Raw genomic sequence first — 26,658 nt, 5'->3', positions numbered from 1 at the left:
GTTTGTTGTGATCCACAGAGTCAATGGCTTTGGCATAGTCAATAAAGCAATAATCCAGCAGATGTTGGCAATTTGATTTCTGATTCCTCTACCTTTTCTAAATCTAGCTTGAACATCTGGAAGTTCACAGTTCACATACTGTAGAAACCTGGCTTGGAGAATTTTCAGCATTACTTTGCTGGCATGTGAGATGAGTGCAACCGTGTGGTAGTTTGAACATTCTTTGTCATTGCCCTTCTTTGGCAATGCCCTTTGGCAGTGCCCTTGGGATTGGAATGAAAACTGACCTTTTCCAGTCCTGTGGCCACTGCTGAGTTTTCCAAATCTGCTGTCATATCAAGTGCAACACTTTTACAGCATCATCTTTTAGGATTTAAAATAGCTCAACTGAAATTCCATCACCTCCACTAGCTTTGTTCATAGTGATGCTTCCTAAGGCCGACTTGACTTCGCATTCTAGGATGTCTGGTTCTAGGTGAGTGATCACACCATTGTGGTTATCTGGGTCACAAAGATCTTTTTTGTATAGTTCTTCTGTGTACTTTTGTTGCCTCTTCTTAATATCTTCTGCTTCTTTTATGTCCATATCGGTTCTGTCCTTAATTGTGCCCATCTTTGCAGGAAATGTTCCCTTGGTATCTCTTAATTTTCTTGCAGAGATCTCTATTCTTTCCCATTCTCTTGTTTTCCTCCATTTCTTGCATTGATCACTGAGGAAGGCTTTCTTATCTCTCCTTGCTATTCTTTGGAACTCTACATTCAGTTAGGTATATCTTTCCTTTTCTCCTTTTCCTTTTCCTTCTCTTCTTTTCATAGGTATTTGTAAGGCCTCCTCAGACAACCATTTTGCCTTTTTGCATTTCTTTTTCTTGAGGATGGTGTTAATCCCTGCCTCTTGTACAATGTTATGAATCTCTGTCCATAGTTCTTCAGGCACTCTGTCTATCAGATCTAATCCCTTGAATCTTTTTGTCACTTCCACTGAATCTTTTTGTACACTTTCACTGTAAGGGATTTGATTTAGGTCATACCTGAATGATCTGATGGTTTTCCCCCACTTACTTCAGTTTAAGTCTGAATTTGGCAATAAGGAGTTCATGATCTGAGCCACAGTCAGGTCCTGGTCTTGTTTTTGCTGACTGTATAGAGCTTCTCCATCTTTGGCTGCAAAAATCTAACTCATCTGATTTTGGTATTAACCAGCTGGTGATGTCTGTATGTAGAGTCTTCTTTTGTGTTGTTTGTAGAGTATGTTTGCTATGACCAGTGCATTCTCTTGGCAAAACTGTTAGCCTTTGTCCTGCTTTATTTTGTACTCCAAGGCCAAATTTTCCTGTTACTCCAGGTATCTCTTGTCTTCGTACTTTTGCATCCCAGTACCCTATGGTGCAAAGGACATCTTTTTTTGGTGTTAGTTCTAGAAGTTCTTGTAGGTCTTCACAGAAACGTTCAACTTCAGCTTCTTCAGCATTACTGGTTGGGACATAGACTTGGATTACTGTGATATTGAATGGTTTGCCTTGGAAATGAACAGAGATCATTGTGTCATTTTTGAAACTGCACCCAAGTACTGCATTTCAGACTCTTGTTGACTATGAGGGCTGCTCCATTTCTTCTAAGAGTTTCAGAATGCCCACAGTAGTGGATAAAATGGCCATCTGAATTAAATTCGCCCATTCCTGTCCATTTTGGTTCACTGATTCCTAAAATGTTGATGGTCCCTCTTGCCATCTCCTGTTTGACCACTTCCAATTTACCTTGATTCACGGACCTAACATTCCAGGTTCCTATGCAGTATTGCTCTTTACAGCATCGGACTTGACCTCCACCACCAGTCACAACCACGACTTGCAGTTGTTTTCCCTTGGGCTCCGTCTCTTCACTCTTTCTGGAGTTATTTCTCCACTGATCTCCAGTAGCATATTGGGCACCTACTGACCTGGGGAGTTCATGTTTCAGTGTCTTAACTGTTTGCTTTTTCATACTGTTCATGGGGTTCTCAAGGTTAGAGTACTGGTTTGCCATTCCCTTCTCCAGTGGACCACATTTTGTCAGAACTCTCCACCATGACCCGTCTGTCTTCAGTCCATCTTGGGTGATCTTACAAGGCATGGCTCATAGTTTCATTAAGTTAGACAAGGCTGTGGTCCATGTGATCAATTTGATTACTTTTCTGTGATTGTGGTTTTCATTCTGTTTGTCCTCTGATGGATAAAGGATAAAAGGCTTATAGAAGCTTCCTGTTGGGAGAGGCTGACTGTGGGGGGAACTGTACTAGACAGGCGGGGCCGTGCTCAGTAAATCTTTAATTTTCTGTTGATGGGCAGGGCTGTGTTTCCTCCCTGTTATTTGACCTGAGACCAAATTATGGTGGGGTTGATGAAAATAATGGCGACCTCCTTCAAAAGGTCTCGTACAGGCACCGTTGTATTCAGTGCCCCTGACCCTGCAGCAGGCCAGTGTGCACCCACACCTCCGCCAGAGACTCCTGGACCCTCACAGGCAAGTCTGGGTCAGTCTCTTGCAGGGTCACTGCTCCTTTCTCCTGGGTCCTGGTGCGCACAAGGTTTTGTTTGTCCCCTCCAAGTGTCTATTTCCCCAGTCCTGTGTAAGTTCTGTAATCAAATCCCACTGGCCTCCAAAGTCATATTGCCTGGGGGTTCTCAGTCCCTTTGCCCGATCCCCAGGTTGGGAAGTCTATTGCAGGTCCTAGAACTTTCTTATCAGTGCGAGGATTTCTTTGGCATAATTGTTCTGCAGTTTGTCAGTCGTCTGCTTGGCGGCTCTATGGCGGGGTTCATGGCGACCTCTTCTTAAACGGCCTGTGCCACACACTGTGTGACCCAGGTCTGCCACAAGCAGAGCCCCTGCCCCTGCGGCAGGCCACTGGCTGACCGGTGCCTCCGCAGGAGACACTCAAGACCCAGAGGCAGGTCTGCCTCAGTGTCTGTGGGCTCTCCTGTTGCGCACAAGGTTTTCTTTGAGCCCTCCAGGCATCTCTGGCGGTTATGGGGTTTGATTCTAACCGTGATTTCGCCCCTCTTCCTGTCTTGTTGGGGCTTCTCCTTTGCCCTTTGACGTGGGATATCTTTTTTTGGTGAGATCCCACATTCTCCTGTCAATGGTTGTTCCACAGCGAGTTGCAATTTTGAGTTCCCACATGAGAAGATGAGCGCACATCCTTCTGCTCTGCCATCTGTGTGTCTTTGTAAACATCTTATATGTTACATTCCTTAGGATATTCTATATCCATACTCAAATTATCTAGGAAGGAGGTTCGTTTTTTTCACCCCAACTAACTGTTTTCTTTCCTTATTTTGCTGACTAAGCCTTCCAATAGCTAGCACCCTTATCTTGTTCTTAATCTTAAAGTGAGTGCATTTAGTGTTACTCTTTGTCAAGTTAGAGAAGCTTCTTTCTTTTCCTACACCTAGAATTTTTATCATAAGTGGATATTGAATTTTGTCTAAATGTTTTTCTCCATCCCCCTTACATTATTTGAATTTGTTTTAGCCCGAAACCAACCTTGCATTCCTGGAATAAATCCATCTTAGTCACAATATTTTATCATACTGGATTATTTTTGTTATTATTTAGGATATTTTCATATATTTATGATTTTTGTTTTTCATACGTTGTCAAGTTTTAGTATCAAGGTTATACTGACCTCATAAAAATGAGTTATGAAGTATTTCCTTTTTTTTTAAACCACACTCTAATAATGTTGTATAGGATTGGAATTCTTTTTTCCTTGAATTTTTGAAAGCAAGCAGAATAATATAATCTAGACTTTTCATTTTCTTTTCAGGAATATTTTTATCTACTAATTCAATTTCTTCAAATGCTATGGACTCTTGGGCCTTTTTTTTTTCTTTCTTTCTTTCTTGAGTCAGTCTTGATAGTTTCTGGAGAGTTACCTGTCTCTTAAGTTTTATTTTATCAGTTCACAATATCTTCTTTTTAGTTTCTGTGACATTTTTTATTTTGTTTATTTGGTTATCCTTAAATTATTTGCTCCTTTTATTTTATTTTGCCAGAAGTTTGTTAGTTATATGATTCTTTTGAAAGAACCAAGTTGATATTTCTGTTACGTGTTTTCCCCATTTCATTAATTCTTGATCCATTCTTTCTTCTTTCTCAGTACTTAGTCCTTATATTTTCTGTACCATTTGATCATAGTACCCCATCCTTGCAGCTTTCTCTTCTCTGGCTCCTGAGGATGTTAGTCTTGAGGGAGCTTTTTCCTACTTTTTAACTGCTTCCTCTGATTCTTTGTCTTTACATATCCTAATTAGGTCCCCTCTTATCTTCAACCTTTTCTCTATACGCAGTCCCAGCCCATGGTGGTGCAAAAGCAGTATGGACTCTGTAGAAACCATACTTTGAATCTTGAATTTTGATGTTTTCCTAGGCTGGTGACGGATACTGTCTTGGGTGCTGGGCAGCAGCAGGAGGGGAAACAACCGATACACTTACAACCATTCAGCACTATGCACCCATTCTGTTTTTCACTTTCATTACATTATTTATTAAGTTACATGCTGCTGCTGAGTTGCGTCAGTCGTGTCCTACTCTGTGCAACCCCATAGACGGCAGCCGGCCAAGCTTCTCTGTCCCTGGGATTCTCCAGGCAATACTGCAGTGGGTTGCCATTTCCTTCTCCAATGCATGCATGCATGCTAAGTTGCTTCAGTCGTGTCCAACTCTGTGCGACCCCATAGGCAGCAGCCCACCAGGCTCCTCTGTCCCTGGGATTCTCCAGGCAAGAACACTGGAGGAAGTTGCCATATTCCTTCTCCATTAAGTTACATGAGAATGTCAATATTTTATTATAAAACAAGCTTTGTGTTAGATGATTTTACCCAACTGTAGGCTAATAAAAATGTTCTGAGCACATCTAAGCTAGGTCAGGCCAAGCTATGACATTCTGTAGGTTAGGTGTATTAAATGCATTTTTGGCTTAGGGTATTTTCAGTTTAGGAAGGGTTTTATCAGAACGGAACCCCATCATTCAGAGAAGGTGATGGTACCCCATTCCAGTACTCTTGCCTGGAAAATCCCATGGATGGAGGAGCCTGGTGGGCTGCAGTCCATGGGGTCGCGAAGAGTCAGATATGAATGAGCGACTTCACTTTCAGTTTTCACTTTCATGCATTGGAGAAGGAAATGGCAACCCACTCCAGTATTCTTGCCTGGGGAATCCCAGGTATGGGGGAGCCTGGTGGGCTGCCATCTGTGGGGTCGCACAGAGTCGGACACGACTGAAGTGACTTAGCAGCAGCAGCAGCAACCCCATCATTAATTAAGGAAGATCTATACGTATATCCATTCTTAATTAATAGACTTTTTACTTTACTAATTTCAGCTATCCTTTCTCTATGAGTGAGTTTATGCAGAATCAGGAACCCATTCCTTGTCTTAGCCCTTCCACCAACTAGCTCAGACATCTTGAGCAATTCACTTAAGATTCCTTAATCTCTGTTTCTTCACCAGTGGGACAAGGAGGTGCTGTATACAAGATCTTTGAAGTTTACCTTGGTAATACTGTTCTAGTGATAACCTTACAAGTTCTTTAGCTCTGACCTCTGTCATTTCTAAATTCCTCAGGATCACTTGGGTTAACTCTATGCTGTATCGTATGTTAATCTGCATATGTAATTCAGCCTGCTCCCCCAACCTTTTAGTTTCCCTGATTGCTCCTTTGAATGCTGCTATTTTCTCAGGCACACATTTGGTTTTGGCTCCCAGCGTCCCTGTTTTGGAAAAGACTCTGATGCTGGGAGGGATTGGGGGCAGGAGGAGAAGGGGACAACAGAGGATGAGATGGCTGGATGGCATCACTGACTCAATGGACGTGAGTCTCGGTGAACTCCGGGAGTTGGTGATAGACAGGGAGGCCTGGCATGCTGTGATTCATGGGGCCGCAAAGAGTCAGACATGACTGAGTGACTGATCTCTGATCTGATCCCTGTTTTTCCATGCTGTCTTCATACTGAAGTCTGATTAGGATATGCCTGCGTATGGCTGTGTATCTGTTCCCTTCTCCTTTCTTTAGCTCAGAATATGTTTTACGAGAATGATTTCTATGCAGTATCTACTTTATTCTACCTCTCACATCCCAGTGGAGCCTCAGCACTTAAAAAAAAAAAAAAAATCTGTGCCTTTGCATCTTAGATCTCTGGTTGTCTGAGTTGTTATCTCAATGTTTTGATCCTACCATGCTTTGGATACCATAACTTTATGCCACCCCTCCTTAGCCCCAAGAGGGAGAGCAGAGTACTTAAATAGCATTATGTGTAGGCCACTGGAATAGGCTTTGTACACCAGAAATCAGTCAAACTTGTGTTGTATATTTCTTTGTGATTTACAAAAAGCTTGTTGTTCTTATTTTTATGAGAACTCGAAAATGGAACCAGTGTGTGGAATTTTTATGGTCTCCATGAGAGTGAAATATTTGTTTCTGAAAGACTTCTTCAACTGGTGATGTGTTAATCTCTAAGTGCTTATCTCTGTTTTTCAAAATCTTATCTTCTTTTAGCCTTGTTGATTTATTTAATGTATCTTGAAGCTTCCCTGGTGGCTCAGAGGGTAAAGCATCTGTCTACAATGTGGGAGACCCGGGTTCGATCCCTGGGTCGGGAATATCCCCTGGAGAAGGAAATGGCAATCCACTCCAGTATTCTTGCCTGGAAAATCCCATGGACAGAGAAGCCTGGTAGGCTACAGTCCATGGGGTCGCAAAGAGTTGGACACAACTGAGTGACTTCACTTCAATGTATCTTGAGCTTGTTTCTCTAATAGTGCACAGTCTTACAATCTTGACATAAGTAGTGATTTCCTGCATCGAGATGGAGACAGCAGCCATTGACAAAAATGTGCAACTTTAAATAAATAGTGAAACTTCTGTATGTGGCTTATGGAATTTAAAGTAAATTTTATTTCAACTAGTGTCTCACACTACTTGATGCAAGCATGTACTCTTAGTTTCATTAATTATATATATGTAAGAAGTTCTGTATTTCCTGTCTATGAGAAACTTTAGGAAAAACCATAAGAGAACAATCACTATGAGATTTTTCAAGGAGGTGAAATACATGTTTGCTTTTTAAATAATTATCTCAAACCTTAAATAGTTCTTGTGAGTCATGTGATCTGCCTAATTAATTCTATTAAAATGATGTGTTTGCTCAAAGTTAGCTAGGACATATAATGGCAGAAGTTAGCTCACTTTTAGAAATACTGCCTGAAGTTTCTAGCTCGTTCTTTTCTAACTGGTCTGCTCTGTAAACATACACGAGGCTGAGGAAGAGACGTTGAGAAGTTCCAGTGGTAGAAAGTGGAAGCTCACTACCGTGTTCATGTGACTCGATGATTCTTGCAGGTTCCCATAGTCCATTATATTTTATTCACTACAAAGAGTGCTCTGGTTATTTCTAAATAATATCTAGACATAGTAATTTGAAAACAATGTAGTATATCTCTTAGAAAGTATTTCTGGGTAGTGGGGTGGTGTGTCTTTCCATACATTAGTCCGATTCCTACATTAGATGCAATGTAAGCAGTTAAAGGCACTGACTGCCGTAACAGTTAGAAACTGATGGCGATAGCAGAGCCCCTGCTAACAGGTGTGTGCAGCAATCTATACATTAATAAAATCATTTTGTTTATCTAAATGATTGCTTTTACTGTCATTTATTAAAGCATTTTAAGAGTAAATTCATCTCAATCTTGGCAAAATCACCTGTTAATTTCTTCTGTCCAAGCCATGTGTCAAGAAAGGAGAGACTAGAAGACAGCCTTGGTGCTCCCATAAGAGCTCTGTCTCTACCAGTCTTTACAGCAGTGTAATGATGATAATCTCTTCTTCAGGCCACCGTAGGTTTCATGCTTGTTGTGATCCCACTTGCTCTAAGTGCTGCTTTCACTTTTTGAACTAACATGATTTTATGATTATGATTTATTATTCATATTTTTGTTTCTTAACCTTTATCTGCATTCATGTACATGTCTTGCAGTTCTATCTTTAGAAGAGAAATCATTTTACTGTATTTCTTCATCCTTTTGAATCTCTTTACCTCCTTGGAGGTACTTAGAAAAATGCTTGTACAAAATAGGTGCCTGATAAATGCACCTGTTTAAGAAAAGTCTGTTGCTTATTTCAGTTTTTGTGTTTTCAATAATTATATTATTTTGCTTGCCTTCTAGGCACACAAACCAATGGTCTGGACTTTCAGAAGCAGCCTGTGCCCGTTGGAGGAGCCATCTCAACAGCCCAGGCCCAGGCTTTCCTTGGACATCTCCATCAGGTATGTTGTTCTGCTCAGCTAGGAGTGAGAGTGAAAAATGCAGACGTGGAATGCTAGGGCTTAGTAAAGTTATTTCAGAATGTGGGACTTTTAAAGCTGATTTAAACGTGGTGTTACCAGCATCTAACCGTGTCATTCTGAATGGTTACTAGGGAATCCTTTAACTTAGTTGACTATAGCTGTTGACCCCACAGCTGTGTGAAAAAGAGTTCCTTGTTTGAACAGATACATTTACAACTGGGTTACTGTTTTGTGAGTCTGGTCTGTGGTGAATCACTGAAAGTATTGAATAGTAAATTACAAAGTCATCCAAAATGATTTAACGCCCATTGCCTGAGACCTGCTGTGTAAGACTTTGAGTTCACAGCTCGTATTCCTTCTTTAAAGCAATTTCAAACCATTTACATTTGGGCTCTTGAGAATCCCTTGGACTGCAAGGAGATCCAACCAGTCCATTCTGAAGGAGATCAACCCTGGGATTTCTTTGGAAGGAATGATGCTAAAGCTGAAACTCCAGTACTTTGGCCACCTCATGCGAAGAGTTGACTCATTGGAAAAGTCTCTGATGATGGGAGGGATTGTGGGCAGGAGGAGAAGGGGACGACAGAGGATGAGATGACTGGATGGCATCACTGACTCGATGAACGTGAGTCTGAGTGAACTCCGGGAGTTGGTGATGGACAGGGAGGCCTGGCGTGCTGCGATTCATGGGGTCGCAAAGACTCAGACACGACTGAGCGATTGAACTGAACTGAACCACTTAGAGGCTTTGTTTGACTGTGAACATCCTGGTTTGTGGTTCAACTTTATTACTCTTATGTTACATGATTTCTCCTAAGTCTAAAGCAGGCTCTAAATCTATCATCCATATGTTATCATTAAAGTAAACAGAAAAGGAATATAAAAACAAATATTGACTCTCCAGGAGTTAAGGGATATGGGAGCTGCTTGAAAATTGAAAGTAAATAAAACAATGAAAACATTTGGGAGACAGATTAGGAATGTGTCTCAACTGCTTGATTTATGTTCACAGTTATGTGTTAGAGCTTTACTTAGTACAACTTGTTGGTCTTTACCTCATATAAACCCTAGAACCAGTTTAGTATACAAATTGTGCAGGTCAGCATTAGTGATTTTGGTAGTGCCAGATGGTACTAGTGGTGGAGGTTCAATGAAAAGCACTGCTGCTGCTGCTGCTAAGTCGCTTCAGTCGTGTCTGACTCTGTGCAACCCCAGAGACAGCAGCCCACCAGGCTCCCCCATCCCTGGAATTTTCCAGGCAAGAACACTGGAGTAGGTTGCCATTTCCTTCTCCAATGCATGAAAGTGAAAAGTGAAAGTGAAGTCACTGTCATTCCCGACTCATAGTGACCCCATGGACTGCAGCCTACCAGGCTCCTCTGTCCATGGATTTTCCAGGCAAGAGTATTGGAGTGGGGTGCCATTGCCTTCTCCGATGAAAAGCACATATGGACATAAAATAATAGATGTTCAGTAATTTGTTGAACAAATGAATGAATGGATGGTAAAACTTATGAGTACAGAGGAAGAAATGATTAGCTCATCTCACATATTGTAAGATTTTTATCATAGGGTGATTTTTAAGCCAGGTTTTAAAGAATGTTGTTGTTCAGTCGCTAAGTCATGTCTGACTCTTTGTAACTCCAGGAACTACAGCACACCAGGCTTCCCTGTCCTTCACTATCTCCTAGAATTTGCTCAAACTCATGTCCACTGAGTCCGTGATGTCATCTTCCCCAGCATCAGGGTCTTTTCCAGTGAGTCAGCTCTTCACCAAATTCTTCTTCCAGGTGGCCAAAATATTGGAGCTTCAGCTTCAGCATTCCAAGGAGCAAGCATCTTTTAATTGCATGGCTTCAGTCACCATCCACAGTGATTTTGGAGCCCCAGAAAATAAAATCTGTCATTGTTAACACTTTTCCCCCATCTATTTGCCATGAAGTGATGGGGCTGGATGCCATGATCTTCATTTTTTGAATGTTGAGTTTTAAGCCAAGTTTTTCACTCTACTCTTTCACCTTCAAGAGGTTCTTTTTTAGTTCCTCTTTGCTTTCTGCCATTAGAGTGCTATCATCTGCATATCTGAGGTTGTTGATACTTCTCCCGGCAATCTTGATTCCATTTTGTGCTTCATCCAGCCTGGCATTTTACATGATGTACTCTGCATATAATTTAAATAAGCAGGGTGACAGTATATATAGCCTTGACGTGCTCCTTTTCCTAGTTTGAACCAGTCCATTGGTCCATGTCTATCCCAGGGGATCTTCTCAACCCGGGGATTGAACTCAGGTCTCCAGCATTTCAGGCAGTTACTTTACCATCTGAGCCACCAGGGAAGCCCAAAGGATGTTGGGAGCTAGCTAAATGGAGTTGTAAAGGGATGCTCTCACTTTTTGTTTTCAACTTTCTATTTTGAAAACTTTAAAATCTATGGAAAATTGAATAACAATAGAACAGTTTTCAGCCAAAAGCTCTTCATCTGGTATCACTAATTGTTACCATGTTACCATATAAGCTTTATGTGTCTGTGTTTGTGCACATACATTTTGTGTATGTATATACATGTCAGAAGAAGGCAATGGCACCCCACTCCAGTACTCTTGCCTGGAAAATCCCATGGACAGAGGAGCCTGGTAGGCTGCAGTCCATGGGGTCGCTAAGAGTCGGACACGACTGAGCGACTTCACTTTCACTTTTTCACTTTCATACATTGGAGAAGGAAATGGCAACCCACTCCAGTGTTCTTACCTGGAGAATCCCAGGGATGGGGGAGCCTGGTGGGCTGCCGTCTATGGGGTCACACAGAGTCGGACACGACTGAAGTGACTTAGCAGCATACATGTCAACTTGGAGAACGAAATGACAACACACTCCAGTATTCTTGCCTAGAGAATTCTGTGGGCGGAGGAGCCTGGTGGGCTGCTGTCCATAGGGTCGCACAGAGTCGGACACAACTGAATCGACTTAGCAGGCATGCATGCACTGGAGAAGGAAATGGCAACCCATTCCAGTATTCTTGCCTGGAGAATCCCAGGGACAGGGGAGCCTGGTGGGCTGCCATCTGTGGGGTTGCACAGAGTCAGACGTGACTGAAGCAACTTAGCAGCAGCCACAGCAGCATACATGTCAACTTGTCCCATTATTCTGTACTGAATTTGATCATTTGGTTAAGGTAGTATCTCAAATTTGTCTACTATAAAGGTAACTATCTTCCTCATAATTAATAAGGAGATACTGTAAGACTTGTATTCCTCAACAAATTTTTACCCAGAAACATCATGATTGAAATAAAATCACAAAGAAGCTTTAAGTTCAGGAAGTCTTGATGCTGTGTGCTAAATCCAAAATGGAATTATCATGTTAATGATAAATTTTTTCAGCCTTCCAAATTTGAACCCTGGAATAATCCGTAACTTGTTTTTTCTTCATTTATATCCAGTCAGTTTCCAGGATACTGTGTAGTACTTTTGCAATACTTTTCATGTTTCCTACTTTTAATTCCCACTGCTGCCATTCTAGGGTAGGTTTCCATTTATTCAAACCTAGTTTATGTAACAGTCCAGTTGTTTTATATAGTGTTGGTCAATTTAGATTTGACTGATGTTTCATCACGGTTAGAACTAGAGGGAAATACACTGTAAATAATATTGTATTCTTCTAAGTGCATCATAGTAGGAGGAACATGTATCATTACTGGTGGCTTTAACTGTGATCACTTGTCTTCCTGATTTTCCCACTATTTTACCCTTTGTAATTAATAAATATCTATGGAGAGATAGGGAGAGCATATGTAAATATCATGTTACTCCTTAAATTTCACCCATTAGTTAGAATATCCATTGGTGACAGTTGCCTGAATCAGTTATTATTATCATGGTTGCCACATAATGACCCTTATTTTAATATCACCATGGTTTGAACTTTCTGAATGTGTGAAGTGTTAGTATTAACTGTTCTGACAGACTTTCATATGTGGTTTATAGGACAGATTCTTTATTTCAGCCAGGATTTTTGAATTATGACAATAAATATTTTAAGGACTTGACTATGTAGATGTGTGTGTGTGTTTATAAGATTTTTACTTTTATATACATGAAATTTTGAAATTAGAATGAGTAGATAATTCTGATTGTTTTTAAGGGTAAAAATAATGTCTATAAGTAGCCTGCTTCTATGTTCTTTAACACAATGTGGAAGATGAGTTAAGGTTTTAGAAACTAAGTATCCTGTGAGTACAAACGATGTAATGTAAGGAATGTTAAATACAAGTGTGGCATGCCTGCTGATGCAGATTTAGTGTGGGAAAACATCTTCAGAGAGGAAATTTTAACAGCACTTTCTGCTGGGAGGTGGAGGTACTGTGAGCTTTTCCATAAAGTTTCAACTCCTTAAAGTAAACCTCTTCATATGCTTTGCTCTAAATAGAACACACGTTTGTAGAGACTTGTTGATGACAGGCTCTAATGATGGATGTCAACAGTATTCGATTAGAATTTCCCCAGTTGCTTTACTTTTATAGGTCCAGCTCGCTGGAACAAGTTTACAGGCTGCTGCTCAGTCTCTAAATGTACAGGTGAGCTGGGACATGGGACTGGGGATCAGTTTTTCTATTCATTTTTACCATATTTTTCTAATTTTCTGTAATGAATATGCAATAATTTTATAATGAAAATACTTAGAAGTATTACTTTTTTTCTTACTGAATCTCATAAAAATTCAAATAATGATAATCAAAGCCATTAATAAAAATCCATTTTATATTACATCACTGTGAATGTCCAAAGGTGAACAAGAAAAGTCTACTTTCAAGGTTTTATTTGGAAGTTCAGTAAAAATGTTTCTAAGTTGTACAGCCATTTATCATTTTTCATATCTTAGGAAAACATTATATTAGAGGGAAGAACAATAAAATGAGAGACCTAAGTCTTAGATTTGAATTCTCATTCTGCCACTCACTAGCTGTGTGAATTTTGGCAAGTCACTTTTCCTCCTGGGGCTCATTTTTTCTTATAGTCAGCCCTGCCTATCCCCGGGTTCCACAGCCCTGCCTATCCCTGGGAGGTACAGAGAGCTGACTGTGAAGGACCTCAGCATCTGCAGATTTTGGTGTCTGGGGCAGGGGGTTGGAGGGGTGGGGGTGGTCCTGGGACTTATTCTCTGTAGATACCAAGGGGCAACTGCATGTATTTAAGTGGACGAGTTTAGAAGATTGACAAGGTTCTTCTCTGCTCTGCCATGTCATGAATCTGAGAATTGCAATTAAACCTATTTCTGAACGTTAATGGGCTTCATACAGTCAAATTTAAAGACAAAACTGAAATCTGGGTGCTTTGTTTCTATGAACCATTCAACATAACATGCAAAGTTTAGTTTTTCTGCATTACTCCATAATACTTCAGTCAACCTGCTGCTTCCTTTCATTATAGTGTTTAGGTAACTAACAGTCAAGAGAGAAAAACAGTATTCTGGAAGGTTGATTTCAGTGTTGTTAATGACTAAAGACCTTGGACTGAGCATTCCATGAAACCAAGTGAAATATGGACCTAGTAACACATGGAGACGAGAAGAGAAATGAAAAGGAGATAATGTGACCTTCCTTTTTGAGGGAGAGGAGGTGGAAAATTGCCTTGGTTGCCATGGCAAACTGTTATCCCTTAGAGAGATGTTGGCAAACAGGCTGTATCTCCACTGTGGAATGTTTACAGTCTTGCACTGTAATTATCTCTCAATGACTGGCAGAATTAATCAGAGCCTTTATGTTAATTAGCCTTGCTGCAGTCCCCAAAACAGGTGGTGGGAAATATGCAAATCTAGGCAGAATTTTAATGCTCTGCATAACCAGTTTTAATTACCATAAAATTTTCTCTCAGTGCCCCTTTCAGGATCATATTCTCTTTCCCTCTTGGCTTCAGCATTTCCCTCTAAGCTTGTGTGTTACTTGATGGGGGAATGCTAAATTTATAGTTCTTTAAAAGATTAGTTGAAAAGTTCAGTGGGTCAAATAATCAATTTCTGAAATGGTATATAGGGAAGTTTTACACTGACCACCAAAGACATGTCAAAATGTTGAGATAGAGGGTCTGTCTAGTGTAAACATAGGTTGAAAATATGTTCTTCCCTTACTCCTTATTTCCAGAGTTAAGGATTTGTGTTTATGAAAAATTCTGTCAACTAGTGGAAGACCAAATTACTTTTTCTTCTTAAAAATTAAGAATTATTGAAAAATTTTAAAAATTGAGAAAAACTAAGCAGCTTTGCTAGTTTTGGAATAAAAAGTCTGAAAACTTAATACATAAAATTAGGAAAATACAAAGATATAAGAAAGGAAATGTGAAGTTGGAAAACTCATGATTAGATAAGTCTGTGTTGTAAATCTCAAAATATGAAATTAGTACTTTTAAAAAATCAATTATTAAATCTTTTTTTCTCCCCCTACCCCCTCAGTCTAAACCTAATGAAGAATCGGGGGATTCACAGCAGCCGAGCCAGCCTTCCCAGCAGCCTTCAGTGCAGGCAGCCATCCCCCAGACCCAGCTTATGCTGGCTGGAGGACAGATAACTGGGGTAAGTTTTCACTGAGAGATTTGTAATAAACTTCCTCTGTGTCAGCACTGCCACTGGCCAGTATCTGATTAGATCTGTTGACTGTAGCAGATACATGGCTATGCCTGGCATATGTCTTTAAAGCAGTTTTCTACATTGTAAACAGCTCTGAAAAAAGAGCTATCTCTGTCATGAGTTTTCAGTGTATTTTTTCTTACTATGGCAGATAGGCTCTGGGTAAACTTACTAACTTTTTTAAACCAGTGTTCCAACTGTTGCTTCATCTGCAGTGGAATCATGTTCCCATGGTTCAGATAGTTACAGTGATGAAATTGTATCAGCGGTTGTCAGTTTGGAGTTATAACATCACTGCAGAGTAGAAGTTAAAGAATGGATCAGTACCTATAAAAGAAAAACATTTAAAATTACTGTATAGTGTTCTAAGGGGCTTCCCAAATGGCTCAGTGGTAAAGAATCCACCTGCTGATGCAAGAGACACAGGTTTGGTCTCTGGGTCAGGAAGATCCCCTAGACTAGGAAATTGCAACTTGTTCCAGTACTCTTGCCTGCAAAATTCTGTGGACAGAGGAGCCCGGCAGGCTGCAGTCCATGGGGTCACAAAGAGTCGGGCATGACTGAGTGACCGAGCACACACACACAGTGTTCTAAAATGAAACCTCTGCTGTCGTGTCCTGGCTCTTCAGTTTACTTTGTTGGCTAATTCATCTCTCTGTGCCTCAGGTTTCCTTCAGTTAAACGGAGAGGTTAATACTTAGCTCACAGAATTGTTTTAGAGGTTAGGAGTAGTGGTGTAGGTGAAACGCACAGAACAGTGTCTGGCATGTCATAGTGTTCAATAAATGTCATCTGGGTTTTTTTGGTAGTAAAGTTTTTTTTTAATTTTAATTGGAGGCTAATTACTTTACAGTATTGTGGTGGTTTTTGCCATACAGTCATGTGAATCAGCCACGGGTGTACATGTGTTCCCCATCCTGACCCTGTCTCCCACCTCCCTCCCCATCCCATCCCTCAGGGTCATCCAGTGCACCAGCCCTGAGCACCCTGTCTCATGCATCAAACCTGAACTGGCAATCTGTTTCACGTATGATAATATACATGTTTCAATGCTGTTCTCTCAAATCATCCCACCCTTGCCCTCTCTGACAGAGTCCAAAAGTCAGTTCTTTACATCTGTGTCTCTTTTGCTGTCTCACATACAGGGTCATCATTACCATCTTTCTAAATTCCATATATATGCGTTAGTATACTGTATTAGTGTTTTTCTTTCTGACTTACTTCACTCTGTATAATAGGCTCCAGTTTCATCCACCTCATTAGAACTGATTCAAATGCATTCTTTTTAATAGCTGAGTAATACTCCATTGTGTATATGTACCACAGCTTTCTTATCCATTGGTCTGCCAGTGGACATCTAGGTTGCTTCCATGTTCTGGCTATTGTAAACAGTGCTGCGATGAACACTGGGGTACATGTGTCTCTTTCAATATTGGTAGTAAATTGACCTGTGCAAGTATATTAAGCTTTTAACTTTTCAGATGTCTTTTCTCTGAGGCCCCATTAAAAATATTTTCCAATGTTGAAAATTTGTGTATTAAATTATCTTTTGTGGGGGAGTCAAGAGGAGTGGTAAGGAAAAGTTGTTTGTTATTCAGTTCATATCACATCAACCTACAAAATATTTTATTTCCTTCATTTCAGTTAAGTATGTTTTGGTAGCAGAAGGCTCTTTTAAGAATAGTTGCAAAATTGTTTTACAAAATCCCATCAATAGAAATTAATATATGTTTACATATTGTATAAAATATTTATAAACATCTATCTTGACGGGTATTGGGATTTTGAATGATTTAATTTTGATTCTGTCTCTAATACACAAATTGTATTGGACCTTTTTTGAAAAAGGATTATGCCACTAAATGACATACTTGCTCTTCAGAATATTCCTTCTTGCTTTGATCAGAACATGTCACCAAAAAGAAGGTAGAACATACTTAACACTTTAAGTGTGTTTGAAAAAAGCTGCATTTTGAAAGCAAGTTAAAATCTTCAAATACGTTTTCTATTTTCTTGTTTGGGTTTTGTTTGAGTGCCTAGTGTTTACAAGAGTAAGAGACACTTGGGAATGCAGGTTCATGTGGCTGGAGCTTCTGTCAAACTTGGGCCTGGGGCTTCATTTGCCTCTAAAGAGAGTGGCTGTCACCACCTGTTTCACAGAAATAATATATTGGAAAGAGGATGTAAAGTTGCAGAGACCCCATGCTTTCAGTAACAGGAAAGATGGTTGGGGAGGAGGCTGTACGGAGACTGGGAAAAGAAACAAATGGACCTCATATTCTTTAATCATATCTTAGAACATAATGAAAGTGATGGAATATGGCAGGGATTCATGCTAATTAGAAGAAGCTGGGCCTTATCAGTTCTTTCCTGGTCAGATCCAGCATCCTTGTTCCTTATTCATCTCACTAATCACTTGCTGTTCTGTTGGATGTAAATATCTTTTCATTTCCTGGCAGTATTGATTCTTTTCTTTGTTGCTTACTAGTTAATTACTTTTTTGCCTGAACCTTTGGTCCTGGACAAGCTTGAATGATTAAGTCCAGAGTGAGGACCACTATTTTAATGTAAATGGTCTGCAAGTAATGGTAGCTTGATCACTGATGAACATTTTAGCCTCATACTTGCCATATGAAGTTGGGTAGCTATGGTTTAATACCACTTGAGTTACTTACTTCAAAGCAGTTGGCTTGTACTGGGGGCCCATCTCCTTTAACTCTTTCCGACTGTTTGTCCTGACTTTGTTTAGCTGACTTTGACACCAGCCCAGCAGCAGTTACTACTACAGCAGGCTCAGGCACAGGCACAGCTGCTGGCGGCTGCCGTGCAGCAGCATTCCGCCAGCCAACAGCACAGCGCTGCCGGGGCCACCATCTCCGCCTCCGCCGCCACACCCATGACGCAGATCCCCTTGTCTCAGCCCATACAGATCGCACAGGTGAGTGAGTGACTTATCGCTGGGGCAGGAAGGGAGGAATAGAATGGCAGTTTTTTGGTATTAAGTTCACTTTCTGATTGTTAGTGTGGGTGCTTAAAGGCCTGAGAAGCTCTAAATCAGCGAGGTGAGTGATGAAGACTTCTTTACTACTGAACTAGAAATAATACATTTGTTTGCTTATTTGAGTTGGCATTATAAACACATAACCAATTATTTGAATAACTGTTTATATTAGGTGGCAGCTCTCGAATAATTAGCTGCGTATTTCTGGAGCAGAGGATCACTATATTTATTTAATTAGCTAATTACACAGGCCCGCGTTCTTTCACACACTCTGCAGTGGGTGTTGCCACCCGCGTGTAAGAGGAACTGAGAACCATCTCTCTGCTACAGAGTGATTGGCTTTGTGCGGAACTGCATTAGAGTGTTGTTTGGCTTTAATTTTTGCATTTTTGGGCAGAGTATCCAGAGATAATAAAAATGTATTTAGAGAGGCATAGACAGTTCTACCAAGGAGGAAAAGTAAATGGAAACCTTTGTCTCAAGGAGAGGAAAAAAGTAGAAGTAGTCACATCAGTGAAATGATGAAGAGTTGTTATGAGTCCAGTGTAGATAATTGTTTTATACCCCCAGAGAAGACTCAGAAATGGGCTTAAATTATAGCTAGAAGTTCACTAAACATTAAAAAAAAAAGCCAATAAACTATAAGTACAGAATAGATATCAGACTAATGTTTATGACTATTATTTAATAGTTTTTATTTTGCCCATTTTTTTATTACCAAGTAAATGTTTTTCATGCCTAAGTTGTGAGACTATATTGACATTATTCTAATAAGATAATATACATGCAATGACATTAAAAATTATGAAATAATAAGCCAATATAAGCAAGTTTAATATGTTATAGATCAGATTTTTATATGGATAGCTTTTTTTTTAATTTACGCACTGTTTTCTCAGTTGAATTAGGCTGGTGCCAGATTTCATAGGTCTTTTAATTTATTGATGCAGGTTCAGACATAACACTTAATTTTTGCTCTACAAGAGGAAATTCCGTCACTTAAAAAAGCAACATATTCTTTTCTCGCTTGACTTCTAAAGCTCATGTTGGTCTCTACATGTTAAAGATACAACCATAAGCATTTAACTATTGAAAATTAGATTTTGCATTAAGTCATGACGCAATATATACTCATAGAAACAGCATGTCCTTGTCGCAGCTCCAAGTTCCTTCACACACTTCGGAACATATTCAGAGCACATCCTTGTTAGGAGTTTATAATAATGTCAGATATTGACTCTTTTTATTTGGATGACAGAACTCATCATCTGGGAAACTTAAGATTAAGCACACTTTTATTTCAGAATCTCCAATCCATGTTTTAATCCTACTTTTTTAGGATCTGCAACAACTGCAACAACTTCAACAGCAGAATCTCAACCTGCAACAGTTTGTACTGGTCCATCCAACAACCAACCTGCAACCAGCGCAGTTTATCATCTCACAGACGCCCCAGGGCCAGCAGGGTGAGCACCTCCTTAGAGCTTATTAGTGGTGCACCAAGGCTGTCCACTTGTCCACACAGATGCTAACTATTATATTTTGGCCCGGAAGCTGTCCATTAAAACAGTGTTTTTTTTTTTTAATTTAATTTAACTTTAAGCTCAATATTCATGTTGAGAAAAACTTTGTCATGCACACCTCATTATTGAAGGTCATCATTCCCTGCCTTTCATATGCTTACTCAGTAAAGAGTACTGTGAGTTAGACCAAAAGTCTCAATTAAATTCAACTGCTGCACATATATTGAATAAATTGCTTCTAATGTTTTGATAGTTTTTCATGGGAATGTGTTCAAAGAATGTGGGCTGAGGATTTGAGCATTGAAAGTATATGCTTCTAACAATCATTGGTTTTCTTTTAAAGTTTAAGAAAAAGAGGGTATCATGTTAGAAACTGTACAAATTTGGGGAGTTATAAAAAAAATCTTCAAGGCCTTTTAGTGCTAAATGTTGTTGTGTTATTTCTGTATAAAGTGCAATCATGTTTGTTGGGCTGGTTAATGGAATCAATATAGACAGTATTAGAGTATCAAGGCTTCAACCCAAGGAATATTAGTGCATTACTGCTTCCTCATTATTTGTTTTTTAGCCTTTTTTCTTAATCATTCAAAAATCTCTTGTTGTACACACACCTATTCCACTTTTAAACGAATAAGATAGCCTGCCCCTTTCATGACCTAGACAGTTCTCTGGTCTAGCATGTACTGCTGCTGCTGCTGCTGCTGCTAAGTCGCTTCAGTCGTGTCCGACTCTGTGCAACCCCATAGACGGCAGCCCACCAGGCTCCCCTGTCCCTGGGATTCTCCAGGCAAGAACACTGGAGTGGGTTGCCATTTCCTTCTCCAATGCATGAAGGTGAAAAGTAAAAGTGAAGTCGCTCAGTCCTATCCGACTCTGAGCGACCCCATGGACTGCAGCCTACCGGGCTCCTTTGTCCATGGGATTTTCCAGGCAAGAGTACTGGAGTGGGGTGCCATCATCACCTTAGCAGCTTCTAATTGCTTTTGGGTTAAGAAGTAGAGCTTTGTGGGGTTTTGTTTTTTTTTTTGGAGTTTCAAGTTGCTTCCATTTAAAATACTTCTTCACTTTCACCTATTCCTTCCTAAAATAAAAAAATTGATCAACCAGAGAGGTTAGGTTACACCAAAGACATATACCAGTTTTACATTTTTCCATATCTTCTTGCCCAAATTGTATTTAATAAGACTGAATTTAATACAACTGAATTGTATTTACTAAGACTGTAGGCAAATAAGACCTTAAGAGTTTTAAGACCAGTAGGACTATCAGGATATCAGTTGAAATTTTCACGTCACTTTCTTATGCCATATGTTCAAGGTAATCTTTAATGTTGGACATAACATGTTTGTGTTTTGTAGGTCTCCTGCAAGCGCAAAATCTTTTAACACAACTACCTCAGCAAAGCCAAGCCAACCTCCTACAGTCTCAGCCAAGCATCGCCCTCACCTCCCAGGTCAGTTTTCTTCCATGAGGGTTGCTTTCTTTTATCCTGTTGTCTTGAAATGCTTTGGGGCTCTGTCTAATTCAACTCCCTAATAAAAATAATTCGAATAGTTTTTAAAAAACTCACCAAAATTTCAAAGCTAGGTTTTTCAGCTTCATAGAAAAAAATGCTGCCAAATTGATGTAGTCTTTGAAAACCTTCAGCGAGTCCCTATTTTGTTACATGTTCATAAAGAATAACTATGTTAGCACTGAATGAGTAATGCGTTCTGGCTCTTGGACCACCCTCCCCTGATATATGACAGGAGAGATTACCACTTGAGCTAGACACCTAGCACCTCAGTTAAAACCATCATTGTTCTTTGCTCTTGCTCAGAAACTGTGAAGACACTCTTATCCCTGTGTTTATTCCCCATCTCAACTTTCCTGTGTTGCTTTAGCTAATTTCTTCCAGAGTTTAACTATAGAAAAAGTACAAGTCTAGACATCTAGAGATTAAGGCTTTAGACCTAGTTCTGTTTCTTTCCTAGCTGTGACTTTGAGCATATCATTTCTCCTTTCTGCACCTCCATTTCCTTATCTGTAAAGTAGATGATTAAACTAGCTGATCCTCAGTTCCCCTTCCATCTCTGATTCTCTTTGTTCATAACTATGGAAGTTATCACTTGATACTAACAAATTACTAGATTTGACCAAATTCAACAACTGTTTATGATTAAAAAAAAAAAACAAAACTCTTCTAAGAACAGAAAGTAACTTTCTCAACCTGCTAAAAGGCATCTACCAAAAAAAAAACATTATAAAGACTGAACAGTTATCCACTGTTACCACTTTTATTCAGCATTGTACTGAAGAGCCTAGCAATGCAGTAAGATAAGAAAAATAAAGAACATGTAGGTTACAAAGGAAGGTGCCGGGGTCCAGCCCCAGCTGATCCAAGGAGTTCAAAGCGGGGACGGCATCGGCGAGGATCAGGATACAATAGCTTCAATTAGATATTAATTAAAGATGTAAAGAGTAATAGAATGAGGATAGCGCAGTAGGAAAATTCAGTGGAGAAAAGAGGCTGAGTAGCTTGGTTTACGCAGGAGACCAATAAAACTTCAAGACAAGAAGTTTGCAACCACTTTCGTAGGCCGCAGGCATCCTTCCGTTCTCCCGAAGGAGAGGAGACACTGAGGCCTCCCCGGTCGGATCTTAGAAGCCCAGGCATAATTAGTAAGCATGGTGGGTTCCGCACTCCAGATGGAGACTCAGCCAGAGTTTGAGAGAGAGAGCGACATGGGGAGACCAGTATTTCGAGAAACTGATCCCAATTCTTTATTTTCCATGGTCTGCTTTTATACACTGAGATGTTATGCTAAAGTCACGTGGGGTCAGCAGTCCTGACTTTTATCAAAGTCAGGTGCTTCATATAAATGTATACAGAGGTCTTAGGGGTATTACATCATCTTCTGGCCAGGGGGCCTGCTGACAATTTATGACCCTCTCCTTGTGACAGCGGTCAGTCAACCAGGACACTTATTTCTCCAGGGGTGATTATTCTTAAAACAGACGCCACCCAAATAAAGTTACATTCCTATAGGGTGAGGGTGTAGTGGGTTTTAGTTAAGGAAAAAATTTACTTAGCCTAAGGTCTAATGTGATTTATATCAAAGGTTAATACTTATTTCTTCTATATATTCATTTATGTGTGTAAGGGCAGGGGATGTGGAGACTTAGCAACAAACATTGGCTCAACAAATGAAAAACCCTTCACCAATACAGTTTCTAATCAGCCCACTATACTTATACTAATGGTTTTCTAACTTTTCTAAGGAACCTGTTTTTAGAAGGTTTAAAGCATCTCGTGCCTCTCACGGTTGGGAGGCTGTGAGCAATCACATGTGGCCGGACCAGCCTATCAGGCAGGCTAGAGAACCTTCAGAGGAGTTTGTAGGTTAAAACACTCTTGTCATGCCCAGGAATTTTTATTAACTGGAGCCCTAAGTTAACTCCTTCTCCGAAAGAGGTGGTGGGGGACAGTCCCCCGTAAAGTCAGAGGTGTAGGTGAGAGCACAAAGTAGTAAAGTAGGCAGGCTCTGGTTATGGGGGTAGATGCTTGAGGATTTCCAGGGGGACTCCTGAGGCTCGATCCCGCCTTTGCGTATGTCGAGCCTCCTTCCTCATGACCTTTGCCACGGGCAGAGTGCCTCACTCTGGCCCCCAACAGGAAGGGTCTCCTTTGGCAGACAATATGATTATCTATGCAGAAAATTCAGAAGAATCTACAAAAATGTTGCTGGAATTAGTAAGTGAACTTAGCAAGTATGATACAAAATTACTTAGTAACTTAGCAAGCAAGATACAAAGTCAATAGACAAAAATCTGTATATTAATAAAAATCATTTGGAAATTGAAATTAATAAGAAAAATATTTGCAGTAATTAAGAATAAGTTTAACAAAATGTTTATAAGACCTATACATTGAAGACTACAAAATCTTGCTGAGTGAAATTGAAGACCTAAGTAAATGGAGAGATGTAATGTGTTCACGAAGACTTTGATTCGTAAAACAAGATCTCTCCAAATTGATCTATAGATTCAACACAATCCCAATTAATATCTACAGCTTTCTTTGAAGAAATATGTGTGGTGTTTCTAACACTTGTACAGAATTGAAGAGGTCATGGAATAGCCAGTTTTGAAAAGTGAGAAAGTTAAAGGATTACTCGTTGTCTAGAATTATTATACAACTATGGTAAGAAAGACAGTGTGATAATGGCATGTGAATAGAAATAGAGCAGAAGTCCGATAGACTTGCATCATCAAGAACCAACTGACTATCCATAGGCAGAAAAAAAAAGCACCTCACTCCTTATTTCACAATATTGTTGTTGCTCAGTCACATTCGACTCTTTGGGAACCCGTCGATTGCAGCGCTCCAGGCCTCACTGTCCTCACTATCTCCCAAAGTTTGCCCAGGTTCACATTCACTGAAGCAGTGATGTCATCCAACCATCTCATCCTCTGTCACCCTCTTCTCCTTCACAGTGATATACAAAGATTAATTTGAAATGGGTTGCAGACCTAAACTTCTAAAAAAAAAACTTAAGGGAAAGTCTTTGGGTCCCTGGATAAGGTAATTTCTTAAGTGGGACACAAAAAGCACTAACCGTAAAAGATAAAAAGTAATAAATTTAATTTCATAAAAATTAAAAGTTTCTGTTGAAAGAATGAAAAGAAAAGCCACAGACTGGAAGAAAATATTCTTGAAACGTATAAAAATAAAAGACTTATATCCAGATTATATAAAGAACTCATACAGCACAATAAGACAACCTGTTTGTTTTTTTTAAGGGGGTGTGTGCAAAATATTTCAAGATATTTGAAGGCAAATTAAATACCAAAGAAGGCACATTAAATACCCAATAAGTATATGAAAAGATGCTCAAAATTATTAGTCATGAGGAAAATGCAAATGAAATATCACTACATACCCAGCAGAACGGGCAAAATTAAAGACTATGATAATACCAAGTGTTGGTGAGAATATAAAGCAAACCCAGCTCTTAAACGTTGCCACTGGGGTTGTGGATTGATGCAGGCCCTTTAGAGAAGAACTTGGCGGGTTTTTTTTCAAGTTAAATACAACTTAGGACTCAGCAGCTATACTCTCAGAAATGAGTGCGTTTGCTCACACAAAGACCTGTATATGAATGTTCATAGAGCTTTTATAAACAGCCTAAATATCCATCAACTGCTGAATAGATAACATAAATTTTGACATATCTATATGATGGATTGCTACTCAGCCAAAGAAACAAATGTATTTACGATACATTCAACATCATGTATGAATTTCAAAAGCATTATGCCAGGTGAAAGAAGACAAACATAAAAACTGTATACTGCATGATTCAATTTACACGGCATTTTACACAGACAAAGCTATAGGGACAGAAATCAAATCAGTGGTTGCCAGGGGGTGGGGCTAGGGGTGAGGACTGACAACAAAGGGCCCAGGAAATTTTGAGGGTGATGGAAATTTTCTGCATCTTAATCGCTTATAAGAGTTTTATGACTACATATAGTTGTCAAAACCCATCCAACTGTACACTTTTAAATGGTGCATTTAATTGTGAATAAGCGGAATTATGAAAATGAGGTTGAAAAGAAAACCTATAGCAGCAGTTCCTTTCTGACCTACAAGCTTTGTAAACAGTGGCAGGGCTGACAGCTTCATCCTGACTCCTGCTCACTGAATTTTACTCTACTATTTCTAGATCTGGCCCAGTCCAGCCTGAGGTTTCTGGAGTTGGGGTAACTTATCTGTAACCACTCCACCAAAAGGTACCCAAGCTATTTTTAGTCCTTTACTATTTGAGAATGGGGCTACTTCAAGCCTGGAAATAAAGCGACTGTCTAATAGTTGAGACACATCTCTAACCATCAACCAGTCTCAGTGGGAAGTTATAACCACATAGGACTCTAACTTGGTTGGTAAAGTTTTGGGTTCCTCCAGGTGGTCAGGTTAAAATTTTCTCAGTGTCAGCACGCCAGAGAAATTAATTTTGTTGTCTTCATTGAAGAGGGATGGTAGAAAGGAGCTTACCCCAAGTGTAGGCATGCGCAATTCCTATTATGTAGTTTTCAGGGGCAGTTAGTTCAGTTGGAGAGAGCATATTACTAATGAAGTAAAATTTAGAGGAATACGACGCATTAAAATTATAAGGAAAAAAGTGCACAACCAGAGGCTCCATCTGTAATCCTGTCCTGTAATCTCTCACCTGGGCTTCTGTTCACAGGGAGGATTGGCTGAGCAGTTAGGATGCAGTCAGGGCAGCACCTGTCACTAGTGAGTACTCAGAAGGAGGGTTCTACTCGGAGCTTGTGAGTCAGAAAAGATAGAGTATACCCTTATGTCCCAAATAAACTTTAGATGGATTTAAATAATTAAACATTTTTAAAGACATCGAAGAAGCAGGATATTTTTAGCTAGAAATAAGTCAAAGCTTTCTCAGATTTGAAGCAACAGCAGATAACTGAGGAAGAAAAAATAGTTCACCCAAATGATAATTCAACACTTACATACACTGAAAAATAAAAGGAGAAAAGCAGAGTGGGAAAATTATTTGTATTACTACAACAGACAAAGGCTTAATTTATAACATTTGATGAGATCTTTGAGAATAAGGATACCATTAATATATAAATGGGTTATGGATGTAAAGTTAATTCACATGAAAGGAAGTACAGGTAATAATTAACACATGGGAAAATTTTGGCTTTAAGTAATAAGAAATAAGAATTAAGGCATTAGCAAAGTACAGTTTATTCCTGAATTAGTAAAACATTTTTTAAAACTGCTAACACAAATCATGTGGGAACATTGTACACTGAGAACCAGCATTATGATGTATACCAAAAGCCGTGAAATTGTGTGTAGTATATACTCTTTATCCAGTTACAGAAAAATCCTTTGTGAATTTATCTCAAAGAACTAATTAGGTGGAAAAAATGACTGTATGCACAGTGTTTCATTGTGGTATCACCTATGTTAGTAAAAACAAATGAAAAATGTCTTAACAATAAAGAAATGGCTAAATAAATTATTATTATGATATAATTACCTTTCAGCCCACCTTTGACAATTAAGATGACTGAAACACCATAGTAGAAAAAATTGAAACCTAATGTTAACGGAGAAGAGCAGAGTATAAAATTTTGTTACTATAATTACAGTTAAGGTTAACAATAGATCAGT

At 39.5% G+C, this 26,658-nt stretch overlaps 1 protein-coding gene across 4 annotated transcripts in view; it reads left to right on the top strand.

The window, feature by feature from the left end:
- Window positions 1–26,658, top strand: part of POU2F1 (POU class 2 homeobox 1) — a 215,385-nt gene that overhangs the window by 141,754 nt on the left and 46,973 nt on the right. For 3 of the 4 annotated variants that reach the window (XM_027526572.1, XM_027526599.1, XM_027526592.1), the window contains exons 3-8: window positions 8,206–8,306; window positions 12,847–12,900; window positions 14,772–14,891; window positions 17,695–17,883; window positions 19,286–19,412; window positions 20,828–20,922. In XM_027526572.1, the coding sequence (XP_027382373.1) occupies window positions 8,206–8,306; window positions 12,847–12,900; window positions 14,772–14,891; window positions 17,695–17,883; window positions 19,286–19,412; window positions 20,828–20,922 (686 nt within the window). The remainder of the gene's footprint in view (window positions 1–8,205; window positions 8,307–12,846; window positions 12,901–14,771; window positions 14,892–17,694; window positions 17,884–19,285; window positions 19,413–20,827; window positions 20,923–26,658) is intronic. The other variant, XM_027526583.1, reaches the window with a different exon arrangement.

Source organism: Bos indicus x Bos taurus, chromosome 3 (genome assembly GCF_003369695.1).
Source record: "Bos indicus x Bos taurus breed Angus x Brahman F1 hybrid chromosome 3, Bos_hybrid_MaternalHap_v2.0, whole genome shotgun sequence".
NCBI classification, from domain to species: domain Eukaryota; kingdom Metazoa; phylum Chordata; class Mammalia; order Artiodactyla; family Bovidae; genus Bos; species Bos indicus x Bos taurus.
The sequence above is the reverse complement of the archived record's forward strand: the minus strand, read 5'-3'. Positions and strand labels throughout refer to the sequence as shown.